The sequence below is a fragment of the Coloeus monedula genome (genome assembly GCF_965178545.1).
Source record: "Coloeus monedula genome assembly, contig: HAP1_SCAFFOLD_63, whole genome shotgun sequence".
Taxonomy (NCBI): domain Eukaryota; kingdom Metazoa; phylum Chordata; class Aves; order Passeriformes; family Corvidae; genus Coloeus; species Coloeus monedula.
In genome coordinates, this window is record NW_028120825.1 from 1,131,450 (window position 1) to 1,151,016 (window position 19,567).

At 45.3% G+C, this 19,567-nt stretch overlaps 1 protein-coding gene and 1 pseudogene across 2 annotated transcripts in view; one reads left to right on the top strand and one right to left on the bottom strand.

Moving 5' to 3' along the window:
- Positions 1 to 2,278: 2,278 nt before the first annotated feature.
- The window catches only part of LOC309585526 (epidermal growth factor receptor kinase substrate 8-like protein 2), a 37,694-nt pseudogene continuing 20,405 nt past the window's right edge, over positions 2,279 to 19,567 (bottom strand). Inside the window, exons 6-11 of the transcript in view lie at positions 6,370 to 6,481; positions 5,484 to 5,603; positions 4,487 to 4,634; positions 3,216 to 3,399; positions 2,677 to 2,809; positions 2,279 to 2,350 (exon numbers count right to left, since the gene is read on the bottom strand). The product of the transcript in view is annotated as an epidermal growth factor receptor kinase substrate 8-like protein 2 (transcript). The remainder of the gene's footprint in view (positions 2,351 to 2,676; positions 2,810 to 3,215; positions 3,400 to 4,486; positions 4,635 to 5,483; positions 5,604 to 6,369; positions 6,482 to 19,567) is intronic.
- LOC309585537 (inositol 1,4,5-trisphosphate receptor-interacting protein-like 1) lies at positions 16,235 to 18,763 on the top strand (the record flags this gene model as incomplete). Its single annotated transcript, XM_082303511.1, has 3 exons — positions 16,235 to 16,517; positions 17,022 to 17,114; positions 17,469 to 18,763. The coding sequence occupies 3 exons, from the start codon at positions 16,235 to 16,237 to the stop codon at positions 18,761 to 18,763; spliced, it is 1,671 nt and encodes a 556-aa protein (XP_082159637.1).

A 19,567-nucleotide genomic window follows, 5' to 3' on the forward strand; every position in this document is an offset into this window, starting at 1 on the left:
CAAAGCATTATGAAAACCCAGTGAAAGAGACGGAGATGGAGTTATAACTTAACTATTTTAATAAATCTTGTACAGTGCATGGTTATATCATTGTCTCCTTCGCTCAGTTACATCAATGTACAGTACTTTATAGCAGTGTCTGCAGGCAGTACAAACAGAACAGATGCACAGCTCAGTCGCGTGGAAATTTGTAAAAGTGGCCTCTGCAATAAGGTCTACTGAGCTATTTGTTTTAGGAAGTGCTCCTGTGGCTCCCGGCTTTACAGAGCTGTCATGTACACTCCTGTTAAAATCCCAGATAACCGTAATTCCCTGTGATTTGCTTTCCTCTACACCCCAGGACTAGAAGATGGTGTGTTTCCTAGCTCAACATTCGTTTTTATTTTCATTTTAGAAACTTTTTCGCCTCCCGTGCTTGCCATCCTGCCTCCCATCTCCACCCTAATCCGGAGCCAGGGCTTCTCAGGAGGATTGTCCTCTTCATCCCTCCCTGACAAGGTGAGTGCCCTTCTCAGATCCTAGCAGGGCTGTGACTAAACCCAGGATCCTCCCCTGCCTGCACCCTAATTCTGCTGGTGAGAGCAGTGTCCTGTTTCAAATGAAGAAAACAGATTATCCATTGGAGACGCTTAAGAATGAAGCCAAAACTAAGGTGCACTGGTGTTCTCAGTTTTAGACATGAGCTCCCCAGATGCTGTTTTAAAGCTTTTTCCATTAAATGTGCAATGACAGGCACAAATTTGGACAAAGACTCAGCATGTGCTGAGAGAGAAAACCCAGCTGTCCCTGGGCTGTGGGCAGCTCTGGAGCTCTGTGTGCTTCACTGCTTTGCAATCAGATTGGTCTGTCAGTCAAACAGAGCTAGAAATGCAATGTGCCAAACTTGCTGTGGACAGGAACTACGCTGCTTGCTTGAGTTTTGAAATGGTGAGTAAATTTTGGAAGCATAATCACTTAATTCTGCTTCTAGGGAGAGGGATTTTCCTCACCCCTATTTACAGATTGCTATATACAAATGCACATAACTTTATGAAGGAAAACGGGAAGTAAAGAGCAACACCCTGTGCTAAATTAGAGGGGGTTTTTTTCTTGTGGCCATTTAATTTGTGTTAAACCTGCCTTTCCCAGTGTGCTTTGGGGTTTCAGCTATTTGGGAATCATTTCAGCTGACTTTTTGCAGTGAAAACGTGAAGATGGGGACAAGTGACCAACACCCTGGGAAGGGCTGTGGGTGTGCCTGGGTCGGGAGCAAACGGTCAGGGCTTATCTTCTCCTGGTTTGAGGCCTGGTTTGGCAACACCACCGCAACATTCCAGTGCAGGATCCGTGCCCCAGGGAAGGGCTGCACAGCTGCCCCCAGCCCCAGCCTCTGCATCAGCAGCGGTGGGCGGGTGGAACTCACCTATTTCCAGATTCAAATCCCTTTGTTTGTCACTCCTCATTTCTAGGCACTGAAAGCTCATTTCAGCTGTTCAGAGATAGCACTAGCTGGTCCATGGATTTAAGGAAGCAGCCAGACTTCGGGAATGTGTGTTGCCATTCTAGCCTTGTCCAACGAGGGGGCACAGGGGGACAGGACAAGGACAGGCAGTTGTCACCGGCCCTGTGCTCGTGGGCTGCAGGGGACACCTGCACTGAGGAGGAAATGGAAATGGAAATAGAAAGGGTTAGGTTGCCCAGAGAGGTCATGACTCACCATTCCTGGAAGTGTCCGAGGCCAGGTTGGACAAGATTTGGAACAACTTGGGCTTGTGACAGGCATTCCTGCCCATGGCAGGGGGGTGGAATGGGATGAGCTTTAATGTCCTTTCCTTAAACCCAAACCATTGCAGGGTTCTAAAGCCTTATTCCTCTGGTCCAGGCTCCAAGCCTTGAGGCTGGCCTCTCTTGTGCTGTGTGCCACGCCTGCTCTGCCAGGGGAGAGTGGGGAGCAGGGGACAGCCCTCGGAGAAAAGCTTTGGGGGTCTTTTTTTGCTTGAAGCCAGCCCTTGTACATCCAGCCCCGTGTGAATCCTGCTCTGATCGCATGCACGGAAAATTTCAGTATAAAATATATAGTTATAAAAAAAATACTTCATGCAAAATTAAAACACCTTTCCCAGTGGGACATGGTCTTATTGTCAACCCTTCCCAACAGTGTTCAAGGAATTGTCACTCTGATGGCAGCTGGACCCCAAGGGGAGCTCTGCTGCATCTGGCCTGGGCCAGGAATCATTGCTTTCATTCCCTTTTTTTCTGCACTACTTAGGGCTAAGAGCTGAAATAAAGCAGAGAGACTTTAATTTGCAGAATCAATCCTTTCCTGGCGGCGCTTCGTGATTTCTTGGAGCTCCGACTCCCCTCTGCTTTTCTGGAATGGAAACAAAACAGGCAGTTTGGATTTGAACTTCAAGCTGCAGTTAAGTGACAGTATTTAATTAATGCTGTAAAAGTAGAGCTAGTTTCAAAGAGATAAGTGATATCAGTAAAAAGCAGATTAATTAGTGGAAACAGGGGGATCTTACAGATTTGCTCAAAAGACACTTCGGAATTTTTACGTGTGTTTTATTGCTGGTGTAGGTTTGGTTGCATTTTTTTTCCCCACAATTGTATTTTTTAAAATGCCTGTTTAATGAGCTATCTGACGCTGCTGGTACAGCCCCCATTCCAGCAGGAATTATCCAGAAAAATGCTTACCTCCAGCTGGTTTTTCTCCACTGTGATCTTGCTGTAGACTCTGTTTCCCTCATCACTGCACACCTTCTTCAGCTCCTCTCTGTTGAGGGAGAAGAGCTGAGCTCCGGTGAGGATGCCCAGGTGTTCCACGGTCCTGGGGAGACACAAAGTAGGGAGGTGACGATTGTGCTGCACGTGGCCTCGTGCCAGAGGTGAGGAGTTGGAGATGGGAGGCCAGGAGCTGCAGTGGGACCATATCACGGGGCCCTGGGGCTGTTCCAAGGCGGCAGCTGCAATTCCAGTAGCATTTCAGGCCTTGGATTTAGTTAGTTAACTGTTTATCTCCAAGAAAATATTTATACCAGAGAAAGGGAGTGACTTTGGGCTCTGAACATTCTGGTTATAGAGCCTGGATTGAACAGGGTTGAAATCTAATTTGCAACACAGGCTCTGTAAGTAAATCCAAGTGGCTTGTCCCAGGTGAGATGGTGCCGGTGGCCTCCCCCGCTCCTTCTCCAGGGAAGGACGAGCATTGCACGTGGCAATAGGGCAAATCTTACTCTTTGCTGAATGACTTGGCCTCCAGCCAGGCTTTGACTTCTTCAGTGCTGGATTCAAAGGTGAGGGGCACGAAAACTTGCTGAGGCTTTTCCACTTTGAAATTCCTGTGGGGAGGCTGAATTTTATTGTTTGTGATCTTCTTTAGCAGCTCGTCGTTCAGCTCATCCGTTTGGTGAATAAGTTCTGTAGAAACAAGTAGGGAATGAAAGCAAGTCTTCAGTCAAAAATGCCATTAAATGTTTGTGGGGAAACTGTAAGGCAAATGGGGATGTGGCTCAACATTCTTATTTAAATTCAGCCCAGAAAAGTGATTCCCATTTTCCTGTGCCCCTGTGTTGCCATTTATTTTGCTCCCATCACCCCTTGGCTGTTGCCTGATGTGGAAGCACAGTTCTGTGAGAATCTACAATTGGAGGTTTGGAATTGAGACCTTTTCAGTCCTCTCTGCTGCTTCTAGTCACTAATTTGCTGATCGCAGAGCTCCAGGTTTTGCTCCGCAACAGAACGGAAGCGGCAGGAAGCATAAACTGGGAATGAGCAACACACTCATGATGGGATGAGCTTGAAGGTCCCTTCCAGCCCAGGGCATCCTGTGCTTCTGTGAAAACTCCAGTGACTCTTCATCCAGTATCGCTTTCCCCATGAAACTCCTGAAGACTGTGGAGAATAACTCAGTGATACGAACAGATTTGTGTCCTTGTATGGTGGGGCTTCCTGTCGTCCCAGAAGGGCTCCTGCTTCCAGGAGTGGACAGGGTGGGATAAGGGGTGAGGTGAGCAGGGCCCCTGATCTCTCTCCTGCTCTGTGAGCCCCACAGCACGTGCAGGGTGAGGGAGTGATGCGGATCTCCTGTTTGGCCGGGAATTCTGTGGAACCACATGAAGGAAGCGGCCAGGCGGGCACTGTGTGTGTGCCGGGAGATGAGCAAAAGGAAGTGAGAGAAAGGGATTGGCCTGAGCTGTTCCTTAGACACACTTAAACATTTTGGAAGAGAAAGGAAACTCTCTCCTTGGGAGGAGGAGGAGGAAGTTAGAACTGGAGGAAGGAGGCATGGGGTGATCACTTATTGCCCTGCTCGGCCCGGGCCGCCCGAGAGCCCCGGCGGTGTCACAAGCCCCAGGGCTGCTCTCTTGGCTCTTGTCCTGCCTGGAATGGCCTCCAGACACAGTGCTGCTCCATTGCTGTGATCAGTAAAAGGTGCAGGGGAGCCCCTTGGGCAGGTCTGGTCCCCCGAGCGCCCAAACCCAGGGGAGCCCAGAGTGGGACACACACGTGCGTTCTTTGGCGTCCTGTGCAGAGTGGCGCGACAACATCTCAGTGCCCCACTTATCCCCGGCGTAGCTGGCAGGCAGCTTGTGGGTTGGGCTGGATGGGCCATGGCCCCTGGGGCTCAGGTCTCCTTTGTACCTCTGGTTAGACTGGTTAGAAAGGGAAAGAAAAGTAAGAATTTTTTTTGGTCGTTTTTAATTTTCTTAAGCTTTCTGCCTCACACCCACGGAGGGACAAACTGCCGTGTTCTCCTTGTGCTGATATGGGGCTGGGGAGACCTCAGGTGGAGCTGCATGGAAGAAGTTAATTTCTGGGAATGAAGAACCCAAAGCAAAGTCTGAAGTTTGCGCAAGGGAATTCCTAGTTGTGCCAAACATGTTCGATCTCATTGGAAGGCAGAGCCTCACTGCTCCGTAGCTGGGATGTGAAGCGGGACCACTGCCAAGGGCCTGGAGCGGACTGGAAAGTTTTTTGACGTTTTGATTAAACTAGCAGGGATTTATCCAGAAGCCTGCTGGGCCGCCTTAGGCTTTGCCCAAACGCTGCAATACCAAAATGGGGAAGAATTCCATGCTTCCCTAGGGTGTTTAGAACACTCCAGCTCCACATTTCTGCAGTGCAAGTTGCAGTATTCAGTTAATTCTCACTTAGATGGTGTTTCCATCTGCCTCCACTCCAGTAACGTGTTCCTGGTGCTGAACTGAACTGGCTGAGGGAAGTGTCCATCTTTAATTTAACCCCCAAGAAAAATCTTGATGTGGAAAAATATGGAAAGCAGGAGGCTGGTGCACAAATAGGAAGGATAGGCCTTATTTGGGAAGACGATCGTAGCAAAATGTGAATTTTATCATAGGAGACTCAGGAATCTCCTGGCTTTGTCTGCTTCTGAAGGTCTGTCCTGATTGGTGCATAGTATCCTAAGAAATCAGGGAGGTCTAATGACAACATTATTCCCAGAGGCAGATTGTGCCCTGCAGCTGATACCAGTCAGGTATTACCTGACTACAGACCTGTTTGAGCTCTTCCAGTTTCACCACATCCAGGATATTGTACGGAACATAACCGGCCTGCCCACTCCGGTTGAGCAACTTCCACCACTGCTTATTATCTTCCAACACCTGAGAGAGGGACAAAAATAAATCTGCTGTGGGAAAATGGGATTTCAGGCATAAACAACCAGGATATAGCGGGGCCGAACCATCCAAAAGGTGAAGTTGCCAGAAGGACATCACTGAGGCCAGGAGCTCTAATCAGATCTGTTGCTCTCAGATGCAATCCAGGACTGAAACTTTTCCTGGAAAGCATCAGAATGTATCGTAAGGATGAACAGGAGAGCACCTCTGCGTGCTGAAGAACTCATAGTTCCTACATAATGTCCCTGTTTCTCCAGACCTTTTTTTCCTAATGACTGAGTTTCTGATGTCTTTTTGCATTAAAATAAATAATTAAATAAATAAAAAGCCACATTTTGCAGAGAAACCTTTTCCTCAGGTCACAGATCAGTGTCAGCCCAAGTCACGTCCCACCTTGTCCAGCTGCCAACAGTGCTGCAGTAAGAGAAAGGTTATGAGAAAGGTGCTTTTCAGAGAAAACAAATCCTCGTGGAGGAGGAAGTGGTGATAAGGAACCGACCCAGCGGGGGATGAGCAGGGCTCTAGAGCGAGTTGTTGTCCTCCCTCCTCACTGTGGTTAAAATGGGACCGATGTCTTTGAGCTGAGGAAATGACACGACACAGCACAGGCAGCCTGCTCCAGCTTTGGGTTTGAGCAAAGCTTTGTGTCACTGCTGAGATACCACCAGGGAAAATGGAGTTGGTGCTTGTTGCTATCCCGAGCTCTCTCCTGCCCCTGGGGGACACACCTTTTCCAGGAGCGGTCACGTACCTCCAGGATTTCATCCTTCAGCACCGAGAGCTCACTGGCGTTTCGCGCGGTGAAATCGTAGCGGATTTTGGCAAATCTCTTGGGCACAGCCACCCCCTGGGCCTCGAAATTCCTGCAGAAGAGAAGTGGCCTGAAGTTCATTAACCTGAGCTAGACTGTTGGAAGGACTCTGTGTGGAAGCTGGAATTGTATTAGAGGATCATCATAAACTAAAAATATATGTGACAATGTGGCCAGATTGCAATGAATCTAAAGACAGGACAGGGTTGGCTCGAGCTCACAGAGCTGCTGCCTCCAGTGTAAACTAACCGCCTCGTGAAAGCAAATGGTTTTTCACAGACATTATTCAAATAAAAGGGGAAAGGGGAAAAAAAACCCAACCAAGAAAAAAGGAAGGTTCCCATTAGCAAAAAAAGCCTACATGAAAAAGTGAGGTTGTGAGCTATGGCCGAAGGGCTGAGTTTGGTGCTGATTCTCAATCAATTCAGCAAATGACAGTGCATTGATGCAACTGTTTTTTTAGTCAAATTTAGTCCTGATTCTTCACAGTAATTTGCCTCAAGAAAATGAGCCCCATATCCTTTGGTGAGTTCCCTGTTGGCTGAGGCCCAGACCTTCAGGCCGTGACTTCTCAACATACTTGCAGTGAGACTGGCTCCCTCTTAATTGCTTCTTTTTGAAGTATGGTTTGTCACTATCATCCTGCTGAAGATGAACAGGGCTGGTGTCTCATCTTCATGTATTCTTCCCCCTCGTCCCCTCTCCTTTTCCCCTTTTTCACCTCTAAATAAATTTCTTCAAGGCGATTTAACCCTGGGATAGTCTAATCCACTTTAGTCCTTCGTGGTCCACCCTCAGATAGATGTGTTGGCACAGAAGAAGTAAGGGTGTTCTCTTAGGATCTGATACTGTAATAAAGGGAAGAGAAAGATGAAACAGGCATTTTTCATGTTTGTCTGTTTTCTCTCCATGTCGTTTCGTGAACATGTACTCACACTTGGCCAAGAGTAGTGCATTCAGACACTGAATATGAGTGTTGAAGAGGGGACTGAGAAGGAAGAAGCTTAGTGTTCTGCAATAGGAATTATGCTTTGGGGATTTTACGAATTGTTTCCCTCTTTTTCACCATCATGCTCTTCTTGCACACTTCCTTGTCTTTTGCTATTGAGCGAAAGTCTGGAGGCTCAGAAAGCCCAAGTTTCATCTGAGAAAGATTTCCTGTGTCAGAGAGAACGGAAGGGATTCTGTTTCCATCCTTTCATGCCAGGAAGGATGAACTGCCTGTATCAGGAGGTGCCGAATTGGTTCTGGGTGCTGCTGTAGCTCACAGAATTGCAAGACCCAGTGCTGCAGGAGTTCAAATAACAGACCGGTGGAAAGGCTCAGGGGCCACAAGCTGTGCTGCATCTCTCATGGACTTGCAAGGAACCTCTCCTTTGGTGTCTGTGCAAGTGCTGGCTGATGTGGGCACTAGGATTGCTCTTTTAATCAGGCAGCTCCAGTACCTTTCAGAAAAGAATTTTCATGGCACATCATGAGCCATTAATCTCTTGACTAACCATAACATTTCCTTACTCCTTGGTTTTACAGCATTACTCAAACACTGACATTTGTCATTTCACCAGCCATCTCCCTTGACCTCTAGCATCAGGCACTTGCAGGGGGAAGGATCTGGTCTCACAAATATTTTCATACTCTGATCTCTGTGATTTATTAACCATGAAGTTTTGCCTTCAGAACTCAAGATGGCATTTCAAATAATTTCATGTGCAAAAGTCGAGTTATTGGGCAAAAGGGATCCTTGATAGCTGGGCCCAAAGGACAGCAGGACTGCTGTTGCTGTTTTCTTTTCAACTACTGTGCTTGCTGTGTGACCTTGAGGAAATAGGTTCACTGCAGCTTTATGGTTCCGTTTTTGCATAGGGAAAATAAGGGCAGTGATAATTGCTTTCAGTTGTAAAACACTTCAAGATTTATGGAATATGAATGATTCTTACTAAGTGAAAAGTGTTGCAAAGCTGGCTTAGTTGCACACTGTGCTAACAAAATCCCGTATCAGCCTATTGACCCCAGCCTGAAACACTCATTAAAGTTTATAGGACATTTTGGTGGATGAGTTGAGGCAGTTGTTCTGCTGGAAATATCATACTGAAAGCACTTTTAAATCCATCATCCGCTTTGACTTTTTTCTCTATTAAAACTAAACACAACTGCTTGCTCTTTCCAGTTTTCTTAGTTTAGTTTTTGATGGGTAAGTACTCACTGTTAACTCAGCTTGTACCCCCATGGCATCTGAGACATTACAGTTCATTCTAGTCACAGCATAAACACACAATAGCTGTTGTACTGAGACAAAAAGAGTTATAAAACATGTAAGATATCCAATGGACTGGTATTAACTATCAAGTTGCATGGTCACTTTTGAATGTCAAATGTTCTTTTTATGGATACTGCATTAATTTAATTTGTGCTTAAACGTTAGCTAGGCTAGACATTGGTGTCTGAAAAGTTTACATATTTTTCCAATGTCAAAATGTGTAAATTTAGTATTAAAGAAACAAAACATATTTACTTGTACTAGAGGAAAAATACTTTCGTAGCAAAGAAATTAACTGAGGTGCTCTTTAGAAATAGGTCTGGCTTGCTTACAGAATTGTTGCTTATGCAGTAAAGCAGATCTACAGATGTTTTCTTTTTTTCTTCCAGATAAAACTTGGATTGTTTGAAAAGTGGGGAGATATTTCACCATAGTACAAAAGAAGATACAGAAGAGGAGAGCAGAATGAGAGCTTTGCAAGTGCCACGTGCCTGCAGCCTGCTGTCTTTAGCGATGCTGTTCCTTCCAGTCACTGGAACGTCAAAACAAAATATCCCAAGACTGAAGCTTTCCTATAAAGGTAAACTTTTCAGTAGTTTTTCTGATTCTGGCACTTTTGTTTCGATGTGATACTGCCAGCAGTTCTTTTTGTATTACTAACCAGGAAATACATAATAGAAGCCTTAAAGATGGATGAATTCTGCCTCGGGGCAGTATTAAAATCTGGGTTTTTTGTTGTGTCGGGGCACATGTTTCTGAAGTATAAATGTCTTTTAAAAGTATTATTTCTGTTTGCTCCAAGAGGATGTTAACAGACTGTACATAAATTAGAGGGGAGTGGTCCTTGAAAGGCTCTGAGGTGCATTGGAGACATTCCTGTGTGGCTGGTTCGGATGATGTGACACATGGAGGACATTCACACCTTCCTACAGCATCAGAGAAAGTTGAGAGCGCTGACTCAAGTGTTTCAAAGGGACTGACATTTATTTTTGTAATAATTCTTTTTCTATCACTAAGTGGATATGTTAAACTCTTCATATGTGGTTTTCTTTCTCCTTGCCTCTTTGGATCACAAAAGCGTGATTCTCTGCAGAATTTCTTAGTCTTGTGTGTAGTTCTTGTTAAGAATGGTACCGTCTGAGGGATTTCAACACAGACATATTTATGTATTAATGGCCAATTTTTTAAAGAAGGTGGATTTCTTTTTGCTTTGCATGTACAGTACACCTCCACAGGCACAGAGATGTGTCACTGACACTTCCTTCTTTAGTGAAAACAAATGCTCTCCAGTTAGTTATGTTTCAGCTATGTCAGCACCTTGCCCTTAGGGGAGCTATTTCTGCTCTGTTTTTCAAACTTATGTCTTCCTATGCATTGCAGAGTTACACTCAGGATGGTGTGATGGGACAGGCTGTAGAGCCTTCATCGGGGCTTATGATATGTTTATCATGAGTTTAACACCCAGAGAAATGTATTGAGTAAGCAGAATGACATGCTATTTATTTACAAGCTTCTCTTTTGCTAGATTTGCATGCCACTGTGCATGCTATTCCACTGTGTATATAAATGTGTTTGGATGTGTTTGTGCGAGAGAGACAGAGGAAGCAAGATCAAGGGATCTTGACAACATTTTTATAAATTCAGGGAACAGTTGCACTCCCTGAAGCCAATGCATACAGAAACTGAAAGAGCTGACATGAGTTATGAAAGTTAGCAGTAAAACCCTCCTGACATACAGCCGGCCTTCTCACAGCTAGGCCTTTTGAGCTAATTCCCAAAAGCAGCATATACCATATGGCCATGGCATTTACTGTGGATTTGACGCTCACGATTAGTGAATTCCTCTCAACTTCAAAAGCAGATAGCCTTTGGCAAAATCCTGATGGATGCCTTTGGCAGGTAAAGAGGGGGAGAAAGAAAAATTATTGAGGTCAACACAGGGGAAAAAAAATGGCTGAAATCTTAGTTTAAAATAGTGGCAGAGACCTGCTGGGAACAGTTGGGAAAATGCCTGAGCTCGTTTAAAAAGACAGTGAGCAGATGATTGATATTTAGGCCCTGACCCAAACTTTTCTTAGCAACTTTATAAACCTTTCAGTTTGGCTTGAGGGATACCGTTTCCTGTCCAAACTTATTCACCTATATCCCTGTAGGGGGGGAAAATCAACAACAGATACAGATGCAAAACAGCACATAAATCTTAGTTTTGAGAGCTGTGATGGAACTGAAAAGTCAGAAGAAAGAGAATTACCAGAATTTATTGTGCCTTGTCTTACTTTCTTGGGGGGTTGGAAGGTGTATATTTTTCCACATGGGACAAGAAATAATTTAATGCTGTTTTTTCACATTTATGTATTGTAAATGATTCCAGTATGGCTTATCATAATTAAACTATATTTTGCGTGTTGACAACAGAATATCAGATGTACTGAATATTTAATATAGTTGTGAGAATTAAGTCTACCTTCCTCCCCCCAAATCTTTCAGACAAAACAATTCCAAGGTTTCTGAGAATAAGATGTAGGAGAAATGAACTGTTTTGCCAGTTCTCATAAAATTGTTAGTCATGTCACTGACAAGTCCTGGCATCTCTGTTCTTTGGAATTCATACTTGAACTATCATGAAGAGGAGAATACAGGGCTCTTTTCCTTCTTTATGGAAAACAGATGAGAACTGGCCACATCAGGCAGTTCCAAAAACCTGGTCACATGTGTCTTTGAAGGGAAGGTTTCATCTCCTTTCAGGTGCAATGTGCTTATGGCATAGCTCCATCTTCCCAGAAGAGCTGAGCATTTGCTGGGGCAGGAGAGCTGGAAGTAAGCGGGACTTTGCTCTGCAGTTACTGAAGCTTCCAGTTGCATCAATCAGTGCTGGATGGAGGAAGAGGGAGAGGGTAGGGTGGTTAAAGATGTGTCTATAACTGCAGGAGTGCTTCAATAAACCACAGCATGTCAAAGCTCCTTTGTGTTCAAACAGCAATTGAAATTTTAGACCTTCTCTGAATGGCAGTTATAGGTTTCCTTCTTCTCAAGGTTGTCATCTTAACGAATGGGAATCTGTGCAGGAAATGTTAAGATATTCCAGTGAGTGATGTTGGGATCAATGTAAAGTCATACAATGGATTTCCTTTATTGTTTGTCCCAGTCTAAAGATGTGTTCTAAAAAACTGTGCATGTATAAAACTAAAACTACACACAAATCAATTAAAATATGTTGTAGTACAGAATCAAAGTCATATATTTTCCACCTGTGTTAACCGAATACACTATGATCTTTAATCACATATCTCATCCTTTCACATTTTCCCTGATCCATTAGTTGAAAAATTCTCTTATTCACTCAGACTTAACGTTTAGATACTCGTTCATGTCATTACTATCCCAGAAATTGTCACTCCTCTTGTGATGTTTTTAGGGTGCTCTCACTCCATATACCTTACTTATTCTGTGTATCTTAGATACTTCTACAAGATTGAGGTGCTTTTACTATTACAGCTTTAATATTAGGAGAAGGTAACAAACTGTCTTCTAATAGAAGATTATGATCTTTAGAAAACCAGGGGATGATTTTGAGTAATATTCCATATTTTGACTCTCTTTGCCCAGTACTGCTTTCAGTCTAAGACCAACAGTGTGTATTTATCACTCATTTTCATGTAGCTGGAGATAACCTGTGACCTTCATCCAAACTGCAGAACTCCACAAGCACAGAAGTGATATTCAGCTTCCCTAAGCAGCACGTCCTTGTTGTCTGCTGCCTCATTTAACATCCTCATTCCAACCTCTAGAGCAGATGCAGAAGGTTTTCATATACCAGTCTAATTCATTAATGTCATTTTCAGGACAGCATCAGTTCTGTTACTAAAGAATGGAAGGCTCAGTGTCCTAATTCATGTATGTTTAATTCATACAGTGTAGACAGTCTTGTTTCTGTTTGATCTTCTGAGTAATAATTTTTCCTAATGCATTGGGAGGTCCTTCCATAAATATCGTGTGTGTGTCTTTTTAGATTTTACTTTATAGGGAGAAGTAAAGAATAGCCAGACCAGAAGGTTGATTGCCTTCTGAGAAAAAGAAGAAAAAAAAGCAAATTTTTCTCAATTTGTGGCTATCCTAAAATTTTCCTGCCGAAAGAGAGAATCCTAATTGCAAATTTAACCCTATTGATTTGATTTACTTGGCTGCTTTTCATGGACATTTTAGTAAGTGCAGTCTGTGTTCTCAGTGAATGCATTTATATTACAAAAGTGTGCACCCTAGTTTCTTGGCTGGGGGGCATGCCCTAGCCCAGATTTGGACATTGTCACCAGTGACATCCACAAACATCTATCATTCCCGTGTGGGAATGTGGCCATTCCCCAGAGCAAGCCATGCTTACTGTGACAGCGGTGACTTGGTCAGAGGACCAGGAATCCTGCATTGTGACACAGTACAGAGGAATAAGCAGGACTGAAGGCAACGTTTGGCTTTTAAAGCAGGATTTACTTAGCACTGTTAAAAACGACTGTGGTAGTAATTTACATCTAATAAACAAAAGCATTATTCTCAGCTGATTTGTTTTTCTCCATATAGAATGAATTAAGATGCAGTCTCACTCTCACTGAAGTCATGGCAAGAGTTTTTCCACTGAAGTAAATTGAAGCAAGATCAAATTCACGCTCTTCACTTTTTTCATCTTACCTAAATAAACTAAAGACAGGTAGTTCTTTCTCCTCTGCTGAAGGATGACAGTGCTAAATCATCAGCTCCACATGGAAATTAGCCATGTTTAAGGATTGTTTAGTTTCACGCAGTGTTTTGCGCACAGGATTTTCTTCCCCCAGAGTGATCCATTCTTAAAACATGGTGAAAAAGCAAACAGAGAATATTTTGGTGCCAGGAATTCTTTTGAAAATTTGACTGGGTGAGTGCATTTCCTTAATGTTCAAAAATTATCCTTTGACCATGCTATTTAACAGTGTCAAGCATTCTGTTCTCTATATTGTTTTTGCTTTAAACCTGTTTCATTTTAGAACTGATGAGATGCTTAACTGTTGCATCAGAGCAGTTAGTTTGTTCAGTTTCAGTACAGCTGGCTTATTCCCATGTCATGCATCATTTAATTATACATATAAAACATAGTTAAAATTGTACAGCTCCATGAGCCTCACTTAAACTGTCTGTGGCACTGCAGTAATCCCAGTACCCTGACGGGGTGTTGCACAGCTGTGACTGGTTGGAATGTGGTAAACTGGTGATGTGTAAGAGAGCCTGGAAATGAGCTTGCATTTTGCAGCTGTGCTTGCTCTACTGGAAGAGGAAGTTAAACCAGAAAAAAACTGCTCTTGTGGCAATATCAGCATCTGTAAATCTGAATGCTTAATGAAAATCAAGGAAAATGTGCTGAGTGAGGAAGTGGTGCTTTTCCCTTGTTTGTCATTTAATTAATTTTTGGTGGTTTGTTATTTCTCAGAAAAATCTATCTCAGATTCCTCTGTGGAAAAACATGAAGTGTTTATGTGGGAGTGAAGATCCTAGTATTGGATGATTGTCTAGATATGCAAAAGACTTTGCCTGTTTTGTCTCAAAAATGCTTTCTGGAGGCAGTGATCATTGACACTTAAAATGTACCCTAGCTTGAAGATGGATGGGCACTGCTGTCCATGTGTATATGCTGTCGACTGAGTATAAACTTGAAGGCATCTATTACATCTTAGTAATGGGAAAAGCAGCAAATTTCTTACAGACACTTTTTTCCTTTTTTAAGCTAGTGAACTTGAAGGTCAGATTCAACTATATGTTGCATTTTCTGTCATATAATTATCATATCTATAATGTCCTGAAGAGCAGCCTCCAGTCAGTGACATCAACAGTTTACACAGCAGTTGAACTAAGAATAACCTTGGAGAACTGACCCATGTCAACCTCTTATGAGTGTAAACTGTAGTTCACAACAGTTTCTGTTTTTTCATGATCACAGAAGGGCCTCAGTTGGATAAAAGAAGAATTGTGTTCAAAAAATACAAAACTATTCTGCTGAATGTTCACTTTACTGTATCTCAGAAGAGGAGAGGAAACAAAACTGAAAGAGTAATACTTAACAAAGTATTTTTGCTCCCTTATAAAAAGAAGGACAGGACAACATCAAAAACAGCTTCCCTAGAAGAATGCAGGGAAGATACATGATAAGTGGCATCAGCTTGGAAGAGGGATCAAAACTCTTTCTTTGATTGCTTTTACTAATGACATCTGTTTAAGCAAATCCAATTCAGAGCAGTTTCAGAAATCCCAAACTTGTTCTCTTTCTGAGCACTATTTGGAGGGCATGATCTGCCTGACATCAGTGTCTGTCTAGCAGTGGACATCTGTGGTCACTATGCAGGTGCTCGATTCACATCCTGTTTCCTTTTCCTCCCTCCCCATTTCTGCAGTTCCATTTGTAGGTGAGTTCCCCAAAGAAGAGCTGAGGAACATAAGGGATGACTCTTCCATACTCACAGTCCTTTGGAGATAAATACACAGAGATAGCAGAAAGAGTCAGAATTTCCTTTAATAAACCAGTGCAATATCAGACAAGTCAGAGAGATTGGTTAACTCTGTTTAAGGCAGACAATTTTGAAGATGGTGGGAGTGACAGATGTACATCTTTGCTACAAATTTGAAAAATGAGACATTCTACTTTCTGAACAAAATCCTGGCTATCCCAGAATTTTGCACTGTGTTGAACCATAGAGTTTTAAGAGCTGAGAGGTTGTTGAAGACACCAAAATTTTGTAATTAACTTACTGGGCCTCTTTAAGGAGGGTGTTACGTCTTCCTGTGCATCATTCAAGCAGCCTGGATTTCTTTCAGAAAGATTTCTCACTAAATCTGTAACAAAACATTAGCCTATATGACATCCTGCCCCAAAAGTAATAAATATAAATATTATTAATAAAAAATGTCCCCCTCCAAGATTAAATAAAAGCTTACACCTATATACCAAGAGCATCCACGGATCATGTCACACAAATTTATATTTGACAAGGGTTTGTGTGGGAGGGCGCTTGTGCCTGCTTTGTACAGGGAAGCTCTGGGGTTCCCAGGTTCACGACTGATGGGTCTGCACTTTGTGTCTGTTGAGGCTCTGGGTGCCCAGGGCCATGAGCAGTTCCCGGCCTGGGGATGGCGGGTGGGGCTGGCCTGTGATGCGCTCTGGGGCCTGTGACAGCACAGGGGCCGTGTCACAATGGGGGCAGCTATAAAAGGCCCCATTGGTTGACGCTGCCCCCAGTAGAGCCTGGGCAAGCGGTGAGTGCCCACAGGCGGTGGGGAGGCAGGGCTGGGGGAGGGCTGGGGCAGAAGCGCTGGCACCCGGGGCGTGTGTTCTGTCCCTGTGTCCAGGGCCCAGCCCCTGGCGGGAGCGCCTTGCTCAGGCTCGGTGCTTGCTGGGGCAGCGGTGCAGGCCTTGCCTCCTGCCAGCTGCCGGGGCCTCTCCTTCCTGCTGCCACATCCCCGTGGCTCCTGCCCTGCACTGGCTGCCTCCATTCCGGCCCTACTGAACCCCTTCTGTGTGTCCTCTTGCAGACCATGGCTTTCTTGTCATTGCTCTTCGTGCTCGTGCAAAGCCTGATCCAGTACCCCCAGCCAGCTGGGGATGGGCTGGATGAGGCCACGCACCGGCGAATGCAGGAGCGTGAGGAGCTGCTCGACCGCGAGATGGCTCGGCTGCTGCAGGAGCTGGAGCAAGGGCCCCCGGAGCAGCAGGACGAGGGCTGGGGAGCCCTGCTCTTTGGTGCCCTGCAGCAGTGGCCATTCTGGGCTCTTGCTGGACTCCTGCTCCTCTTGGGCCTGTGGTTTAGCTGCAGGAGGAGTCCTGAAGCCAGCAAAACCAACAGCAGCGGCAAGGACCAGACCTCCTGCAAGACCTTGGGAGAGGAGAAGGAAAAAGAAAAGGAAGAAGACAGTTTGGATTCCGAGAGAGATGGAGAAAACATTGATGTGACTGTGGAGGCAGATGACAGTGGCAGCGGAAATGAAGGAGAAGGCAGTCCTGTGGCTGCAAATGAAGGAGACGACAATGATGCCAATGAACGAGATGAAGATGTGAAGTTGAAGAAAGACAGTGATGTTAAAAGTGATGATGGCCATGATGCAAGGAAAGATGAAGGCTGGAGTGATGGGAATATGCCAGGAGACAATACTGCTGAAGGAAATGAAGAAGAACCTGGCAATGTTACTGGAGGTGTGGAAGACCTAGATGAAGCAAATGAAGGAGAAAACAAGGATGTGAAGGTGGAGCCAGACAAGGATGCTGGAAAGGAAGAAGAAGGAGATGGAAATGAAGAAAAAACCGATGATGCGTATATGAAAGCAGGCAACGATGACGTACGTGAAGGTGAAGATGGAAAGGAAGAAAAAGCGGATGTGAAAGTGCAGGAAAGCAGTGATGCCAGTGAACAAAGAAGCAGTGATTGGACAGGACAAGAAGACAGCCGTGATGGTGAGAATGCAGTAGACCATTGTGGTTTTGCTGCAACTGAGGAAGAAAAGAAGGACATTGGAAATGAAGAAAGCAATCTTGGAGACAAAGATGAGAAAGCCAGTGCTGCCGATAGGAAGGGAGAAAAGAATGAAAATGGAAATGGAGAGGAACATGGCAATGTTGCTTCAACTGAAGAAGGTGTTGATAAGATAAATGAAGGAGAAAGCAGCAATATGAAGCTGAAGGAAGACAGTCATTCCAGTGAACACAGAGCCACTGATTGGAATGGGAAGGATCAGGAAAACAGGGATGCGAATGTGAAAGGCGAGAAGAATGAAGATGGAAAAGAAGAAGAAGGTGGAAATGTGGCTGCCAGTGAAAAAGAAGGCAGTGGTGCTGCTGGCAAGGACAAAGGCAGCAGTGGTGGAATTGAAGAGGAAGAAGACGCCTGTGACGTTGGGAATAAGCGAGGGATCCTTTTAGTGGATCGCATACAGTGTCCTGTCGAGGACGTGGAGAGAGGTCGCTCAGTGGCAGCTGAGCTGATGGAGAGCTTCACGCGTGTCTTTATTGACAGCGTGAGCAATAGTTTCTACCCGGTGCCTCAAGAAGCCATCGGGGTGGGCAGTGCCTTTGAGGGTTGGAGTCCCCGTGAGCAGGATGTGGTGTACCGCGTGCTGGTCCCACTGAATCCCCCACCGGGACACGCCTTCCACCTGGAGCTGAACAGTGCAGGGCAGATGGCAGCAAGGACCTTCTGCGTCCGTGTGGAGCTGGTGTGCACGTGCGAGAGGGAGCAGCTGGGCGAGAAGCTGTTGTGCTTCCTGCACCACTCGCAGGAGGAGCTGCGGCGGAAGCAGAAGCCCAGCCTCCTAGAGACACTCTGCACCGGCTCCTACCTGGACGTGGAGAAAACCTCCCACTGGTTCTACCAGCTGGTGAGATGCTCGTGGCTGCATTTGCCTCAGTCGTACTCATGGCACTTGGTGTTTCAGCCCTGCAGCCGGTCCTGCCAATTCCGGCTGAGCAAAGGCAAGAAGAGCCTGATGGTGGAGATGCTGTTTGGGGTGCGCCACGGGGACTCCGACATCTTTGTGGTCAGCCAGCCCACAGAGGCCCAGAAAGGCGGCTCCAGCATCTTTGTGAGCAGCCAGCCCGCCGAGGCCGACTCCATCGCAAGCACAGCGTGGCCTGAGACGTACGCTGTGGCAGAGGCAAAATTCTTCCAGCACGTCGCCAGGCAGGTGCCGTGTGAGAGCTTGCACCTGAAATGCCTGCAGCTCTTCACCTGCATCCTGAGGGGCACAGGTTTTTCCAGCTTGACCTGGAAGACTGTGGTCATGCACGTGCTGACCACCGTACCGCTGTCCCAGTGGCGCAGGAGGGAATTTGCGCGGCGGCTGTGGGACATCATGGCATACCTGCGCCGCTGCCTGCAGTTGAAATGCCTGGAGCACTTTGTCCTGGGCAACCAGAGGCTTCCTGCGGAGATCAGCTTGCCGCCGGCAATGCGAACGGTCGAGCCACTCAACCTCTTTGAGCACCTGGCCCGAGATCCGGCCGCCCACGCAGAGGCGATGCGAGCTTACGGTCAGCTGCGATTCCGCCTCTGGATGCTGCTCTCCAACCACTGAGAGGAATTCCCTGCACAGAGCTGTGCTGGGGGGGCTCCCACCCGATGGCAGCCACGTGAGCACTGCATAATTCTTGCTTTTTTCACTGGCAATCCTGAAGCTGCTTTCCTGTTCCTGCGGAAGGAAGATGCTGCGGCACATTAATTCATTGTGCAGACACACATCTCTGCGTGGCCTTGCCCTTCACCTTTCAGTTTACCACGGTGCTGTTGCAATGTTCCTACGTCTACGAGGCAGAAACTGGCTCCACCTGCACATCCTTACAGAAGACTATGAACTGACAGAGGTTGCTTGGCATACCTCCAAGTCCAAAAAACGAGCCTGTTAGGGACTTAATGTAATTCTTCAGTAAGCTGTACTTATTGTAGTTTTTTAAGGATGTAGTTTTTCTTAGTATATGAAAGTACAACAGGTAGTTTTAAGTCACACTACCATGGAAGAATAGGTAGTCCAAGTTTTCATAATGGGAACTGGATATATTATCCATGCTTCAAGAGGCCCTTTAGTATTGTCAGTGGGTAAACTATTTTGTAAACTTACCCTTAGTTTAGGCAATTAAACTACACTGCTGTAGTTGCTTGGCTGCTTTTCAGTAATATCCAGATATTTATGTTAGGAAAAACAATAAAAGGAGAGAAGTTTCTCAAATTGCCTGAAAAGTGTCCTTCTTTATATTTAATCCAATGGTTCTTAGAGAACGTCCATCCATTGCAGCTACCTGAAAAAAATGACAAAGTGACTCAAGCGGTGATTGTGTCCAGCAGTCACATCTCGGTATTGCACTTCTGCAACTCACTAGAGCAG